The 14734-nt window shown below is 41.0% G+C and overlaps 2 protein-coding genes across 4 annotated transcripts; one reads left to right on the top strand and one right to left on the bottom strand.

The window, feature by feature from the left end:
* Nucleotides 1-1320: 1320 nt before the first annotated feature.
* ttbk2b (tau tubulin kinase 2b) lies at nucleotides 1321-10393 on the top strand. 3 transcript variants are annotated; one of them, XM_034135669.1, is made up of 15 exons: nucleotides 1321-1509; nucleotides 1979-2101; nucleotides 2179-2326; nucleotides 2945-3018; nucleotides 3102-3242; nucleotides 3332-3436; nucleotides 3911-3976; nucleotides 4062-4154; nucleotides 4248-4373; nucleotides 4465-4622; nucleotides 5711-5900; nucleotides 6359-6573; nucleotides 6668-7175; nucleotides 7614-8308; nucleotides 8854-10393. In XM_034135669.1, the coding sequence occupies exons 2-15, from the start codon at nucleotides 2033-2035 to the stop codon at nucleotides 9197-9199; spliced, it is 2934 nt and encodes a 977-aa protein (XP_033991560.1). In that variant the 5' UTR covers nucleotides 1321-1509; nucleotides 1979-2032; the 3' UTR covers nucleotides 9200-10393. The 3 variants fall into 3 exon arrangements, with proteins under 3 accessions (XP_033991560.1, XP_033991559.1, XP_033991561.1); XM_034135668.1 differs by having other exon boundaries at nucleotides 8851-10393; XM_034135670.1 differs by having other exon boundaries at nucleotides 8789-9075.
* A 1896-nt stretch (nucleotides 10394-12289) lies between these two features.
* churc1 (churchill domain containing 1) lies at nucleotides 12290-14559 on the bottom strand. The gene is made up of 4 exons (XM_034135702.1): nucleotides 14353-14559; nucleotides 13504-13639; nucleotides 12950-13020; nucleotides 12290-12793 (listed from the first exon to the last, which is right to left on the bottom strand). The coding sequence occupies exons 1-4, from the start codon at nucleotides 14389-14391 to the stop codon at nucleotides 12701-12703; spliced, it is 339 nt and encodes a 112-aa protein (XP_033991593.1). The 5' UTR covers nucleotides 14392-14559; the 3' UTR covers nucleotides 12290-12700.
* Between the last annotated feature and the right edge of the window lie 175 nt (nucleotides 14560-14734).

The raw sequence follows: 14734 nt of genomic DNA, 5'->3' as shown, positions 1-14734 counted from the left end.
AAAGATCATTATCATATTTTCAAGAAAGAATTTGAGCTATATGGAATGAAAACAAAGTCAGTAATAAAACACTTAGGTTACTTCCTATTATGGAATGTTAATTGCTAATACCTTTGTACTTAAATACAATCTTCAATCAAAATGTGCTGTAACAGAGTATGGCTGAACTTCTTAATATATATGTAATTTATCTAAACAAGGACCTTGCATACAAATACATTAATCTTAGAAAAGAGAAGAGATGTTTAATGCCAGATTTTAGCTAATAGCAATTTCCATCTGCAGTCCTGAGGCAGGTACAGGATAATATACTATTCAGTGTTTCCAATACATTGATTTATTTGTGGCGGGCCCCCACGAATAGAATCAAATTATGTGGGAAACACTGCTATTACTTCAGTAAAACATTTGCCTACTTCGACCGACCACCCTGAAACAATCTGAAATACTTAGTATATCAGTATACAATTCCTTAACTCACATTGACCTTTTTTTCAACTAGTCTCCTACAACAGGTTCAAAGGTCCAAAGGGCTTTATGTCATATCATATGCACAGTCTACAGTCACAGGCTCCTCCAACAATGCAACACAAATATATATAATACATAAAACTAAATGAAAAAACAATCAAAATACAACAAGAAGAAACAGAGTAGAAATAAAACAGTCCAGGAGAATGGTGCAAGACTGACTATATCTATATGCCGCGTTAAGTAACATAGAATAAGCTAAACATAGAATATAAAATGATATGCTGTACAGTGAATTAAAAGACTGCTTATTGTAATAATAGATACATATGTGAGATGCAAATGGTATGGAGTTGTGAAGGCCAGAGCTCAGGGGTTTAGCAGTCTTATAGCCTGGGGGATACAACTATAATATATAATAAAGCAACATATAATTCCTAAAGCTCAGTCTCAGCTTTTGGTTTTGGTGTGCCACCCAAAGATTGTCAGTGGCCTCATCTGCCACTCTTAAATTCTGGGAGCGCCACTAAGAGGTGGTGGTGAGGAGTGGTGGGGTGAATGTTTATTAATATTTTATAAGGACTACCAGAATGTACTGCAACGCCCCTGCTACTCTAATGCTGTATGTTTCGACAACACACCACAAATAGTGGACCAACAATGCTTGCAATGCAGTGTTCATTCACATATGCATTGCTGTATTTGGACCACATGTAGTTTGTCTGTACAGTGTTGTAATGTGCAAAGTGTTGCAGAGTTTGCTCCTCAGAGGATGCAGCAGCAGGAGTTTGCGGCTCAATCAGGAGAGACTAGCGCTGTGACGTCAGAGCACTGTGAGGCAGAGCACGGGGCATCACTGCACATCCATTAGCAGGCTAGCTGGCTAACTGTGGCTAACGTCAGCTATGGTCCATCACTATTATTATCTAATTTCCAAAATAAACAACCGCTCGGAATGACATGGCTGACTAGCAACAGGCACGGGACATGGGGACTGTTTGGATTTTAACTGGGAATCCAATGGTGCAACGAAGCGAGGTAAGAAGGGGTCAGGAGAAGAGGGTATCTTTAGTAAACACGCTAAGCTAGTTAGCTTGTTTACTGGACTACCGGACGCGCCGCATTGAAAGCCTTCAGTTAGCTAGATTAGCTTCCTAACGACTAATCCTCTCAAACGACATGCTTTATGGCCATTTATGAGAGGAGATTGCTGCTGCTCTAGTCGTGGTTGTGTGTTTGGCACAGAGTCAAATTATCCCAGTTGCTATCTTTGTATGACAATTCAGCTTTGTTGAGCTTTTTCCTGAATGAGCCTTTGAGACGTGAGGTGTAACGTTAGCTAACCTTTGCAGCAGTTGAAATGGTATTGCCCCACATGTTTCTGTCGGCCACTCAAAAACATTTAACAAGTAATGCTTCCTCCTTAGATGTTTGCACGCACAGAGGCATTCAGAGTGCAGAGATTTTCGAAGATAAAATGGACATGCATTTTAAAATGTGTTTTCAGTGAGGGGCTTGCGTCACTGATGCCAGGTGCAGGCTGTAGCTGAGAGCTCTCAGGATGAGTGGGGCTGGAGAGCACACTGACATCCTGTCAGTGGCAGACGTGGTCAGAGACAGATGGAAAGTGGTAAGAGAAATCACAAAATCAGGTTGAAAAAAATACAGATGACACTGGGTTGACAATGAATATGATCTTCTTTGCAGACAAGGAAGATAGGTGGAGGCGGCTTTGGGGAGATCTACGAGGTTCTGGATCAGTTGAGCCAGGCCACTGTTGCCTTAAAGGTGGAGTCTGCTCAACAACCCAAACAGGTGCTGAAGATGGAGGTGGCTGTGCTGAAGAAACTTCAGGGTGAGTGATGCTGTCCATTTGTCAGTGATGGAGTGGTATCTCCCCACATGATCGTGCTTTTTGCCAATTTAATAAGTATACTATAAGGGCCTAGCAATAACCAAACTCACACATTGCATTTAGCTTGTATGACCTCTCTGCGTTTTCCATGAAGTTTAATGTTTTATTACCCTTGGCAAAGTTTTGATTCGGTCTGATTATTTGTCCGTCAGCAGGATAAGGGAAAAGCTACTAGCACTCTTTCATGAAACGTATTGGAAGGCTGTAGCATGAGCCAAGAATGATCCATTACATTTTGGAGTTCATCCGAAACACAGAGCGGATACACAAATTATATTTCACTTTCGTTGACATTGTGATACGGGGCACGGCCTTGGCAGAGGTCTGTGATCTCTAAGTGCCCCTTTAATAAATAATAAAACATTGATGATATAAGCAGTGGTGGTCTTTGTTTTTGTATCAACAAAACAAAGTAGCCCTGCTGTGTCAGAATCCAACTGAAGAACTTGTTTGAATTCAATGATTGAATAACTTACTCATTCTGACATTTATCAGCACTGATTTCACTGAATCAGGAAATCAACATTTGTATTTATACAGCATATATTTATTTGACAGGCAAAGACCACGTGTGCCGCTTTGTGGGCTGTGGCCGAAATGATCGGTTCAACTACGTGGTGATGGAACTCCAGGTAGGATTTTAACCAGTCATTGTTAGTCAAGTTTTTTTTGCTGACCATCACTCTGTGACTGAACACTGATTTATCTTCTTAAGGGGAGGAATCTTGCAGATTTGCGAAGAACCATGAGCCGCGGCACCTTTTCCGTCTCCACAACTTTGCGACTTGGCAAACAGATTTTAGAGGCCATTGAAAGCATCCACTCTGTAGGCTTCCTGCACCGAGACATCAAACCCGTAAGTTCACTGTACGGTTTGTACATTTAAATGACAGTCAGTTTATTGTTTAACTTGCTTGTTATTTTTTTGTGTTGTTAAAATTGTAGTCCAACTTTGCAATGGGAAGGCTAGCCAGTACCTGCAGATGCTGCTATATGCTTGATTTCGGCTTGGCCCGCCAATTTACCAACTCCAGCCAAGAAGTCCGTCCAGTAAGTATACTGCGTCAATTTCCTGCAATGTATTTTTTATTTTTTTATCAAAGATCCCACAAGTTATTTCATGTTGGAGAAGCTGTTTAAAGTGTAGTCCTATTGGTTTGGTGTAGCATGTTAACACAGAAAAGTGTTATTACAAGAAATGAAACTCTGATACGATATTATATTACTTTATTTACAGCATTAGAGAGACCTCAACACTTATTTAAAGGCACATAAATATACACATTTCACAACAAATTAGAATTCATTTCATGTAACGTCACATCAACTTCCACTGCTTCACCTTAATGACCCCATGTGACATCAGTGTGTGACCATCCCAAAAGGGTCTTGGATTGGCAATGTATTTCAGATTTAAACAATAAAGCCAGTTCCCTTTAACACATTTTTTATAAATACATCATAATGCTAACTAATCTATTCGACCATATCTTTATTAAATTATATCTTTATTCTCTCCTATAGCCCCGTCCGGTGGCAGGCTTCAGAGGAACTGTGCGATATGCTTCAATCAATGCTCATAAGAATAAGGTAAGCACAGACAAAAATGATATTCTACTATTCATATTTAGTTTTACCCTCGACCTTACTTACATTTGCGTATCGTAATTTGTAGGAAATGGGTCGACATGACGACCTGTGGTCCCTCTTCTACATGCTGGTTGAGTTCACTGTTGGTCAGCTTCCCTGGAGGAAAATCAAAGACAAAGTAGGCGCCTCAATGCATTTTTGTCTGTATGGTTTATTAATTATCAGCATGTGTTTTTAATTCATATTCTAATTACCGCCTCTCTGCTCTCAGGAACAAGTAGGAAACCTAAAAGATACGTATGACCACCGACTCATGCTGAAGCACCTTCCCTCAGAGTTTTGTGCTTTCCTGGATCACATCTTGACCTTGGACTACTTCACTAAGCCAGACTATCAGGTTGGCCATCTCTTGTTTGGCTTATTTTGCACACACTGTCTATTTCTCTACAGCTGTCAAATGCTGACGCCTGTGGTTTTCTCTGCGACAGCACCTGATGTCAGTGTTTGAGAACGCTATGAAGAGTCACAGTGTGCTGGAGAATGACCCTTATGACTGGGAGAAATGTGACTCGGAGGGTATGCTGACCATCACTGCCACAACAACCACGGCTCAGCAGCTCACTCGCCTCACACCGGCGTACTTGGGGTATTTACAGCCAAAGAAAGCTCTATTACTACTGACATAAATCCATTTACTTTCACTTATGTTATTCAAAATATCTCCCTTCTCTGTGGAAAATGTGTTCGAATATATAGCAGGGCTAGACATTATAAATGGCCCGCTGGCCCAGAAGCACTATTTAGACACCCCGGGCCAGCATAACGTACTTTCCACTTGCCCGATCGGGCCATTAAAAAAAAATGCTTTAAAAAAAAAAAAAAAAAAAGAAACGGTAAGACATCAAATCACATTGTCCTGTAGTATTGGTATTTTGACAAGCAATTTTGTTAAATTGTTTCGTTTATTAACACTACAACATAGCGTTTCGTGAGGCGGTTGTCGTTGTTGGATGAAAAGCAAACAGCTGTTTGCTGCGGAGCGCAGCGCGAGCAGGCTCCCGTGCGCGGTAGAGCGCGGTAGTGTGCGGTAGGGTGCGGTAGAGTGCGGTAGAGCGCGCTCCTTCACTACAGACTTTCGCGCCACCTAACCATTCGCCAAAATGTTTTTAATACCAGCGGTAACCGGCCAAGCGCTGGGCAAAAAACAATCTTCAAATAAAAGAAAGTCACCGGAAGAGTTAAAGGAGAGTGACAGGGAGTTTGAGAAGAAGATTGAGAGAAAGTTTCAGCCACACTGGCTTGATCGATGGAGCTGGCTTCAATATACCCTCCTTTTTTTCTTTAACAATGACCACAATATAATAATTTTAATAAACCAAATATGAACAATTGAGGAAAATTAGGAAGAACTGATGATTCAAATGTTGTAGTACAAGTAGTAATGTAGTTTGTGCATAAATTACTATTGCAACAAATGTGTTAATTTTCTTCATTATTAGAGTTGACGAATGCTCTTGGGCCAGTGGTTACAATGGTGGGGCCAGTGTTAATGAAAATCTACTGGTCCTTAATATCAAAGAACCAGATATTTAAGACTCCCTTAATGTCTACCCCTGTATAGCTGCAATTTCTTTTGGACTCAAATTCTGCACAGTCAGTGATCCCTGAGAAAATAGCTGCTCTGAATTGTGCTGTGAAAATGAGCTGCAGGGTGACCTTCCCTCTCCTCCACAGCATGGCCAACGCTTCCATGCTGCCAGCCGAGCTGCAGAGGGAGAACACTGAGGATGTCCTGCAAGGGGAGCGCCTCAGCGACGCAGACAACTGCCCCCCCATCCCCACACCCACCACCCCTGGTGCAGATGTATGGGAAGAGATGGACCGCAACCGCAACCTTAAACATGTCCAGCCGACCATCAGGAAGGTCAGGGCAATGTAGTTACTGTAATCGCTAAGCAGAATGTTCTTGTCTACTGAAATATGATTTTTATGTAACTGCTTTTTTTACACATGCATTTTAATGTGTAGTTTATCTGCACTGCAGTGGATGTCTGTTAGAAAAACAACCGCAAGACTACATTGACTTTGCCTAGAGAAATTATCATGGTTAACCTCTGTTACATCTACTGCAAACCCACTACTGACACCCTGCTTTCATATTTAAAATGGCAATGAAAACGTATTTCCTTCAGTTGATGAAGAATATAGCAATTACATAATAAATGTGCCTTTTAAATAATGACACCATTGGTTCCCTTTAAGCCTTTCTTTACAATGAAATTATATCTGCTGTGCCTTTACAGGAAGTAAAACAATAACGTGACGGATTCTAATGCAATAAATATTAACATTTTGAGCTGCCTTGTCGTTCACTCTGCTCAGGTGGTGAGTGAGGATGAACACAGTCAGAACCAGGGGAACCAAAGCCCCAACACCGGCTCCATGCAGAGTTCTCCTAGACGGGTGCGATCAGAGACCATGTTCATGGAGCGGGCTGCACCTCTTCTCCGGAGGATGAGACACAGTCAGAGCTTGGCGTTTGAAAAGAGGCTCGCACCCGAACCCAAGCCCACCATCGAACGCTTTCTTGAGGCCTAGTTAGTACACAATATAATCGAATGACAATATATACAGCTTTCAACATTTAATTTTTTGAGAAATGTACATAACATGCACAATATTTTGTTTCAGCCTGGGCAAACAACGCCCTGTCCTTTCTCAAGTCGGGAAGATGACCATTCCTGAGAGGGGGGAGGGGAAGCAGCCTTTCTGCCTCGAGGAGCACTCGGGCGCAGCCACCCCTGATCAAGAGGAAGGAGCAGCCAGCAGCGGATTTGTGGCCGTGAACCTCAGCCCCGTGCCCCAGGAGGGAGACTCTCAGGAGTGGGTGATGCTGGAGCTAGAGCAAGGCGGCGGTTCTGGAGCCACCAAGCTTCCTACAGGCGAGGCCAAGCGTGAGGACAAGCATGAGGACAAGCGTGAGGACAAGTGTGAGGACAAGCCTGGGACGGACGCGCCCGCTGAGGCTGAGAATCAGACCTCCGAGCCGCAGGAGGGTCAGTCAGCAGCAGCGGTGCCCAGCAGTCCTGTCCTGTCACAGATGTCCATGCCCGGCACGTGGTTACTGTGCCACAGGAGACTGCCGGGGATGCTGGGACAACTGCCCTCAGTCATGATGGGACGAACCCAGATGGAACAGGTAGGGGTGACCAATAGAGTAGCAACTAACCTTTTTTTTAATCAGCAATTAATCTGCCAAACGAATCTAATATGTGTATATGTAAGTTTCCTAGTTAAAGTCTTGTTTTGTCAGTCCAATACCCAAATATATTCAGTTACATTTTCATATTTTTCAATTGTTGATTAGGTGATACGCCAATTAAACGCTGCAGCTCTACTAACAAAGCATTTATTCATGAATGAACTCGACTAATGATTGCCATAGCACTATAGATATGTTCAAACTCCAAGCTTTATGATTATTAGCATGTCTAAGACTTGGATAAACCACAACTTATGAATGTTATTTGAACATTTAGACGTGCTCTTTAGATAAATAATAGGATGGTTTTCAATTTCATTGTGTTGCATATCAGAAAAAGGTCAAGCCCTCTAACGCTCATTAAACTCTTCTCAGTCTTCTAGCTGTGCACTCCCGTCCCCTGTGCATGAGAGGAGCGCTGCAATACCACTAGAGGCGCCATCTGAAAAATCTGAAATACTCCCAGAAGAAATCTTAAACGACGGAGAGAAGTTGGAGTTAGCTCCAGTGCCAAGCTCAGCCAAAGGTCACGCTGCTCATCTGACAAACGACAGAGACCCTGAGAGTGACTCTGGTCTGCCTGACCGCTCCTCGGAGCCCAATCAGCAGCCTCAAGCCGACACAGCAGGGGGCGCTATGGAGAGCACCGTCACCGTCTCCTCCTCTCCCCCCCCAGCCCTGCTCCGGATAAGAGACTGTCCCTCGTCCCCTAGATTAAGTCGTATCCCAGTTCCCAGCAACCCCCTGGACTCTCCGAGCAGGGACCTGAACATGGAGAGGCGTCACCGCTGGAGCAGCCCGGTCCCCGGCTCCCCCACCCACTCCCCCTCTCCGTCTCTGTCCTGTGACAACCTGCCGTGCGTTTTGCCGAGAGACCGGCTCTTCTCAGAGCGAGGATCCAGGTCTGACTGTGTCGGAGAAGACCCTCTTTCCCTGTCCTCCTCATCGGGGAGTAAGAGTAAGATCCCCCGACCTGTGAGCGCCACCTTCATACCGGAGCAACTCACTAGCAGGTTTCTGCCTCGACCACCGCCGGGGAAACCACCCATCCGCCTGGGCGTGGACAACAGGTATAACGCTGTCAAAATGATCCACATTATACACCATGTACTTGTATAGGTAATAGGTATCCAGCATTCCACACTCAACTTTTTAACTGCTCTAAGTGCACTGTAAGAAACACATAGTGCACTGCATTCTTCCATACTCCTCAGTTTTGCAAAAAAATCCAGGCATACAGAAATTGAGACACTGCTTTAAAGTGTATGAAAATGAGAAAAAGGAAACATGGATCCAGGCTGTTGCCATTGAAATGCACAACAACAGGATGTTTTATACAGATATATTCAGACAGAAAAATAATACAAACCTGAACATTAAAGCATGTGCTAGTGAAGAAACCTCAAGAATACGAAAGTATAAAGCATGCACCTAAAAAAGGGGATATATATATATATATATATATATATATATATATATATATATTTAAATATCAAAAACTGTTGGCTTGATCACATTTGAAGGTTTATAACTTGAATTTCACTTCACAGAATGATTTCAAGAGCACGACGAATCATAATGCAGAATCATAATCATGATGTCTTTTCTCAAGAAGGCGCCGGTTAAGAGTGCGTGCCAGCAGCACCAGCGACGCAGACTTCCTGGCCAGTCTGACTCAGCTGATGCAGGACCGCGGCGGGGTGCTCTTCAGCCCCCCCCCTCGCCCTCGCAGCTCCTCCTCCTCCCTGCAGCGCTCCCTAAGCTCCTCCCCCTCCCGGGAGCTCCGGGAGGGCGGGGTGCTGCAGGGACGCAGCTACTCTCCCTCCAGCTTCTCTGGTTCCCCTCCTCCTCGCCACTCTCACCCACACGACAGGCCCGGGCTCCAGGCTCCGTGGGGCCACAGCTCCAGGGGAAGGGGTCTCCTCCACGAGAGTAAAGGCTCCGGAAAAGTGAGTCGATGACTGTATTTGGAACACAAGTGACTGATCGGGATGGTGCAACTGTAGCGAGAGGCTGTTTCACATCCAGTCGCTGATAGCATGTGTAAATACAGTATTTACTCAAGGGAATGTACTGTATGTAATATAAAATGTATTTATTTATTTATTCATTTGTTGGACGTGTCTCTCGAAATACTTGACGATGTGGCTTGATACCTGCAGTTGAAACAGAAAGGTTGAGAAAACCTTAAGATTGCCAACTCTTACCTCTCATTTCACTCCTCTTAACTCTCCATATAGGCCTAATATGAGACCAAAAAGATAATGTTAAATACTTGAGGGATGTAAAAAATGATGCTTATTGTAGATATGTACCATGAGGAAGATAGTAAACACTAATAGAAACCATGAACTCACGTTAAGAACACTAATAATAAATAACACCATGTGCAGTATACCAACATCGGCAGACATGTACAGAACCAGGGCATGCAGCTTTGACCTCACTCCTGTAAAACAGCTGGATTAATTATTATATGTGACAATGAATTGCTCATTTGGCATATCAGAGTGTAGTAGTGTGCTTTTACTTTGCTAGAAAATATTTGTCATGCAGAAGGCATCCGCATATTAGAATGTACATGTAAGTGCACTCATACTTAAGTATTGTGAAAGAGCATGACTATCATTGCAATGGATCTTTTTTTTATTTTATTCATTTGTACAATCTGCTTAGGCGTGTATTTTTATTGAACTGCTTATGATCTCAAAGAACATCATAATATGAACCAGCAAAGATGTGCAATTTTATTTCTTCCACAAAATAGATGGTAAAGGAAGAAAACTGATAAAAATGGAACCTGTTCATCATGTCTCCTTGTTGTTGCATTTTATTTTTTAGCACAATTTTAAATATAGTCAATTAAATAAATGCCAATTCTAAACAAACGTTGAATTCATGGCTACACTTGCTGTAGTTTTTCATTGTTGATTAAACGGTTAGTGCATTTACATGTTCTCACAATTTTTCATTCACTCCTGGTGTTATGCAAATAGGTTTTTTTCTTTTTTTAAGTGCAGATGTCTATTTATGAAATATTGGCTCTAATGGGAATGGAAACGAGAAGTTGTCCCACGCTCAGCAGCACTGTCACTGATCAGATAAATGTGATAAAAACAGTCGGTTAAACTTTGAATAAAAATGCTTTAATTTTTTATACTCAAGTTAAACTAAAGTCACACAAACTCAGACTGCATTATGTCACTTGAGAACAATCCCATTTCAAATTCTGTGGAAGCAGCTGTTTTCTTTGACAGACGTCCCTGTAAGCACATAAGAGAGCCTGCTGATTGATTGTGGCATCTCAACCGTGTGGTCAAACCGTGGCCCGTGACATGTCTTGTGAATTCTCCGGCCGAAGCTCCAAACAAACCGTCAGTGTTTGCCATCAAAGCTCCAGCTCTCCATCGTGTCTCTGTTTGAGTCCTGACTCCAATTGCTTCAGAAGTTTCCCCCACATATGGCAAGTGCTGGTCAGTTATTTATCTCCACTGCTAACACAGTAAACTAAAATATGATACTATAGTAAGCAACTTAATTAGAAACCATCTCACAAAAATGTCCACAAGTAGCTGTTCTGTAGCTTCTTCTTTGTTAGAAAAAGTGTTGGGGACACGTTCTCCAGATTCTCCATGAAAAACCAATGCAGAGACCTCTGGACCACCAATATGTGTTTTTTTTTATGATACATCCTGCTGTGATGTGATTTTGAGTGAATGTGTGGCTTTATTCACACAACGAGTACACGGGTATAGAGGACAGAACATGAGATGAGAAAAAAATAAATACAGGAATAAAAAAATTTTTGAAGAATAAATACATTTAAAAAAAAACAGTAATAAATACAGGAATAAATAAACACAGGAACAAATTAATAACTATGGGAATAAATACATGTGGAAATAAATACAGGAATAAATAAACACAAGAAAATATGTATATATAAATAGAGAATAAAACAGAGCACACATATGTTTAATGTATTTCTACATTTATTTTCAATAACAAACATTTATTATTTTCTGTGCTTGTTTCACACAATGTTGTTTTGCTTGGTAGCCTTCTATTCTGTGGATAAGACAACCTTTATAACAAATGTACTTTCAATTGCTCTGAAGTGCATGTGTCTTTTCACTTCCTCTGACCAGTCCCACTTTTATTTGGAAGCTTTGTGTCAAGTAGTACACAGTGACTCTTCTCTCTTCAATAAATATTTTAAAAGCTTACAGAACCGGGAATTTCCGGCATATTCATGTTCTGTATAAACCTTAAAACCCCTGAGACGAAAGTACAATTTGTGATATTGGGCTAAATAAATCAACTTTGATTGATGGATTTGGTGCAAGAAGTACACTTGACTTCAGAGCCCTCAAGAGCCAGATATAAATGTTTATTAGCTTCAAAAATGGTGTTACTATTAAAGGTTTTCCTACTACCTAAAACTCAGTAACAGGACTGTAAGGGATGGGATTTCTAACATGTTTGAGATTTTTGCACAAAAAAGCATTTTACTCTGGGCTCATCAGATGAAAAACTAAAGAGGGGCTTCCAAATCTGGCAGAGCAGGTGTTAGTGCTGCCAGATTGGGCACCCCCTCTATAACTTTGTCCAGCATAGTCACACTGTCACCAAAATCACACAAGAAAATAAAGCAAAAAGACAACATTTAAATGTAGGCAAAAAGGCCAAACAACATTTCCGCAAGCATGTTTTTGGGTCATTTTAGAGTCAGTAAAGTAAGCGTCCCCAGTGCGAATGACGCCTATGAGCTTCTTAGTTTGTCATGGAAATATAAATGCTTCATTGCTTCTCTGTTACAAATGTGCGTTTGAATGTTCATCCTTGACATGTTTTGTCAACAGCCATTGCCAAGGTCAAGAATAAAGAATCAGTCCCAAGCAGCTTCACATGTCCTTCCCAAATTGGAACTGCACAGCTGGGCCCAGAGCTTTACATAATGAAAATGCTTCAAGCTGCTGAATGCCTGTAAGCAATACTTATTTCGGGGGAAAGCCGTCTGGCTAAATAAAGAACTGAAAGATATTAACAGATGAATCCTTATGCTTTTTATTTTTTAACAAACCATGTAGCCACTGAATTTTATTTATTTTTTACACATTTTGGATATTCAAAAAAGTTGTACTTGTATACAGCTGCATTGAAAGATGTCGTTCTTACTTATGAACATCAAATATTCTGTGTTGAACAGGAAACGCAGGCCATAATAAAACGTAGTAAAAACTGTTTATTTACAGAACACTGTCAATTCACTTACAGAATATTTGTTGCAAGGAATATGAAAAAGCCTTATGTCCTGCTCAACTGTTATCAGCATACAGTAGTTTATAAACAGCCAAAGACTTAAAATATGGTAAACTCATTGAAGAAAATGTTGCATGCATTTAATAAAAAAGGGTTGGATCCCCGAAGCCTGCAGCCAGGAACAGTTTCGGTGGTGACACTCAGAAGAGAGGAGCAGACTGCCTGGGGTCGTCTGGCAACACACTGATGGAGTCCTCTGCCTTCCCACACAGCATGCAGAGCATCGTGTACTCCTGGACAACACAAAACAGACTTAATCTACTAAAGGCTAAACGGTGGCAAGAACAACTAACCATAAATACTGTTAAATGAGTGTGGTAGTTAAAGAAGCATTTGCGTTACATACAAATATACATAGTTATGTTCAATAAAACAGAGTAGAATCTGACCTGGTATTCATCAACAACGGAGAAAGTGTATTCGTGCCTGGCGACGACATGATCACAGTTTTTGCAAACATCTGTAAAGAGAAATTGACATTATTGGATTGATTACAAACCTGCTGTGGAAGACGTTTTTAAGGAAAGTTGGAATTATTACTACAAGCCCCTAGCTTTTTTGTGAGTTATGATGGGTTCTGGTTTATCTATCTTATTCCAAATTTGACCAAAAATGTATCAAAGCTTAAAACTTGATGTTATAATAAAAATCTGAAATCTAAAATATTCTGTAATTTAGGAATCTGCACATATTTAGTAATGTACTACGGCTCTCAGTTAGAGGGATAGAAAAACATCTTCCCAAAACTGTTAACACTATAGTACAGAAGATACCTCTGCATGCTGCAACATGAACATTTTCCTCAGATTTTACTGATAGGGGCCTCGCCCAAACTTAAAAAACAACAACCCCGGAGGTGTGTGGACACAAACTCGATTATTATTTCCTTACAACAATAAAAACACAGTCAAAGTTTCAGGAGCATAAAAAAAGAGTGACTGACGGTCATATGTGATGATCTCTTCTCCATCCTCATCCTCTGTGGCCTTATTGATGATCAGCACAAAGTCCCTCTGATGGCAGCTGGCGCAGCACCGGTAGTTCATCAGGTAGGAGCCATTCTCCAGACAGGTGTTACCCTGAGCAGAAAGTCAAGGGAACACATCACATTTTAGCTTTCTGACAACCCAATTTTGACATGTCATCATCTTTTGCAGAAGTGGGAGTTGTTCTCAGATCTTCTACTTGAGTAAAAGAAGAAGTACTAGAGTGTAGGAATCGTCTCTTACAAGTACAAGTTATGCATTCAAAAGTAAAGTAAAAGTACACAAGCACTACCATAAAAATATACTTAAAGTACCAAAAGTAAAAGTACTCATTATACAAATTGGCCCTTTTCAGAATAATATACAGTATATTATATGTTTTGATTATAATTATTGATGTGTTTATCAAAGCTGGTAAAGGTAGAACTCATTTTAAATTGCATAAATTACTGCTTGGTAGCTTTTGAATGTTACTCCAGGTGTAACTTAAGTATTATTTAAGTGCTGTTTATATTTTACATCATTATTCCAAATCTGTAAAGTAACTAAAAGGTACGAAATAAATGTAGTGGACTAAAGGTACCCGATTTACCTCTGAATTTGAGTGGAGTAGAAGTACAAAGTAGCATAACATGGGAATACTCAGGTAAAGTACAAGTAGGCCTATCTCAAAATTGTACTTGATTAAATGTACTTCTCACCTCTGCTCTTTCGCAGCGGGTTGTTTACCTATCTTTACATGATACGCATAGCAAGCTAACTACAGATAACTAAACATTAACCAGTATGTTGCCTTAGTAACTCACCCTGTCCGGGTATTCCTTTTGCACGCACCCGTTGCACATTTTGAAGGAAAATCTTAAAACACTGTAATCTTCTAACAAACAGCTTTTCTTATTCCTCTTTTTGGGTCAATCTCCTCTTCCGCATCGAAAGGTGGTCCCTAAAACTCACAGATCTGTAGATAAACGCTCGCAGCTAAAGCGCTTAATTCCTCTTCACAGATGTGTTGTAGATCTAAGCAAACTGAGTGTCGTGACACTTCCGGTGTCGTCTTTTTTTCCTTCACAATTTTTTCAAAGATATCAGAAAAAGGAACATCATTGTTCATTAAATGAATACAATTCTGATGCATTATATACAGAAAAAAAGAGAGCGAAATAAAAACTAAATACAAGTGGTCAAACA

This window comes from Trematomus bernacchii, unplaced genomic scaffold (assembly GCF_902827165.1).
Source record: "Trematomus bernacchii unplaced genomic scaffold, fTreBer1.1, whole genome shotgun sequence".
NCBI classification, from domain to species: domain Eukaryota; kingdom Metazoa; phylum Chordata; class Actinopteri; order Perciformes; family Nototheniidae; genus Trematomus; species Trematomus bernacchii.
This window is presented reverse-complemented; position numbering and strand designations above follow the sequence as displayed.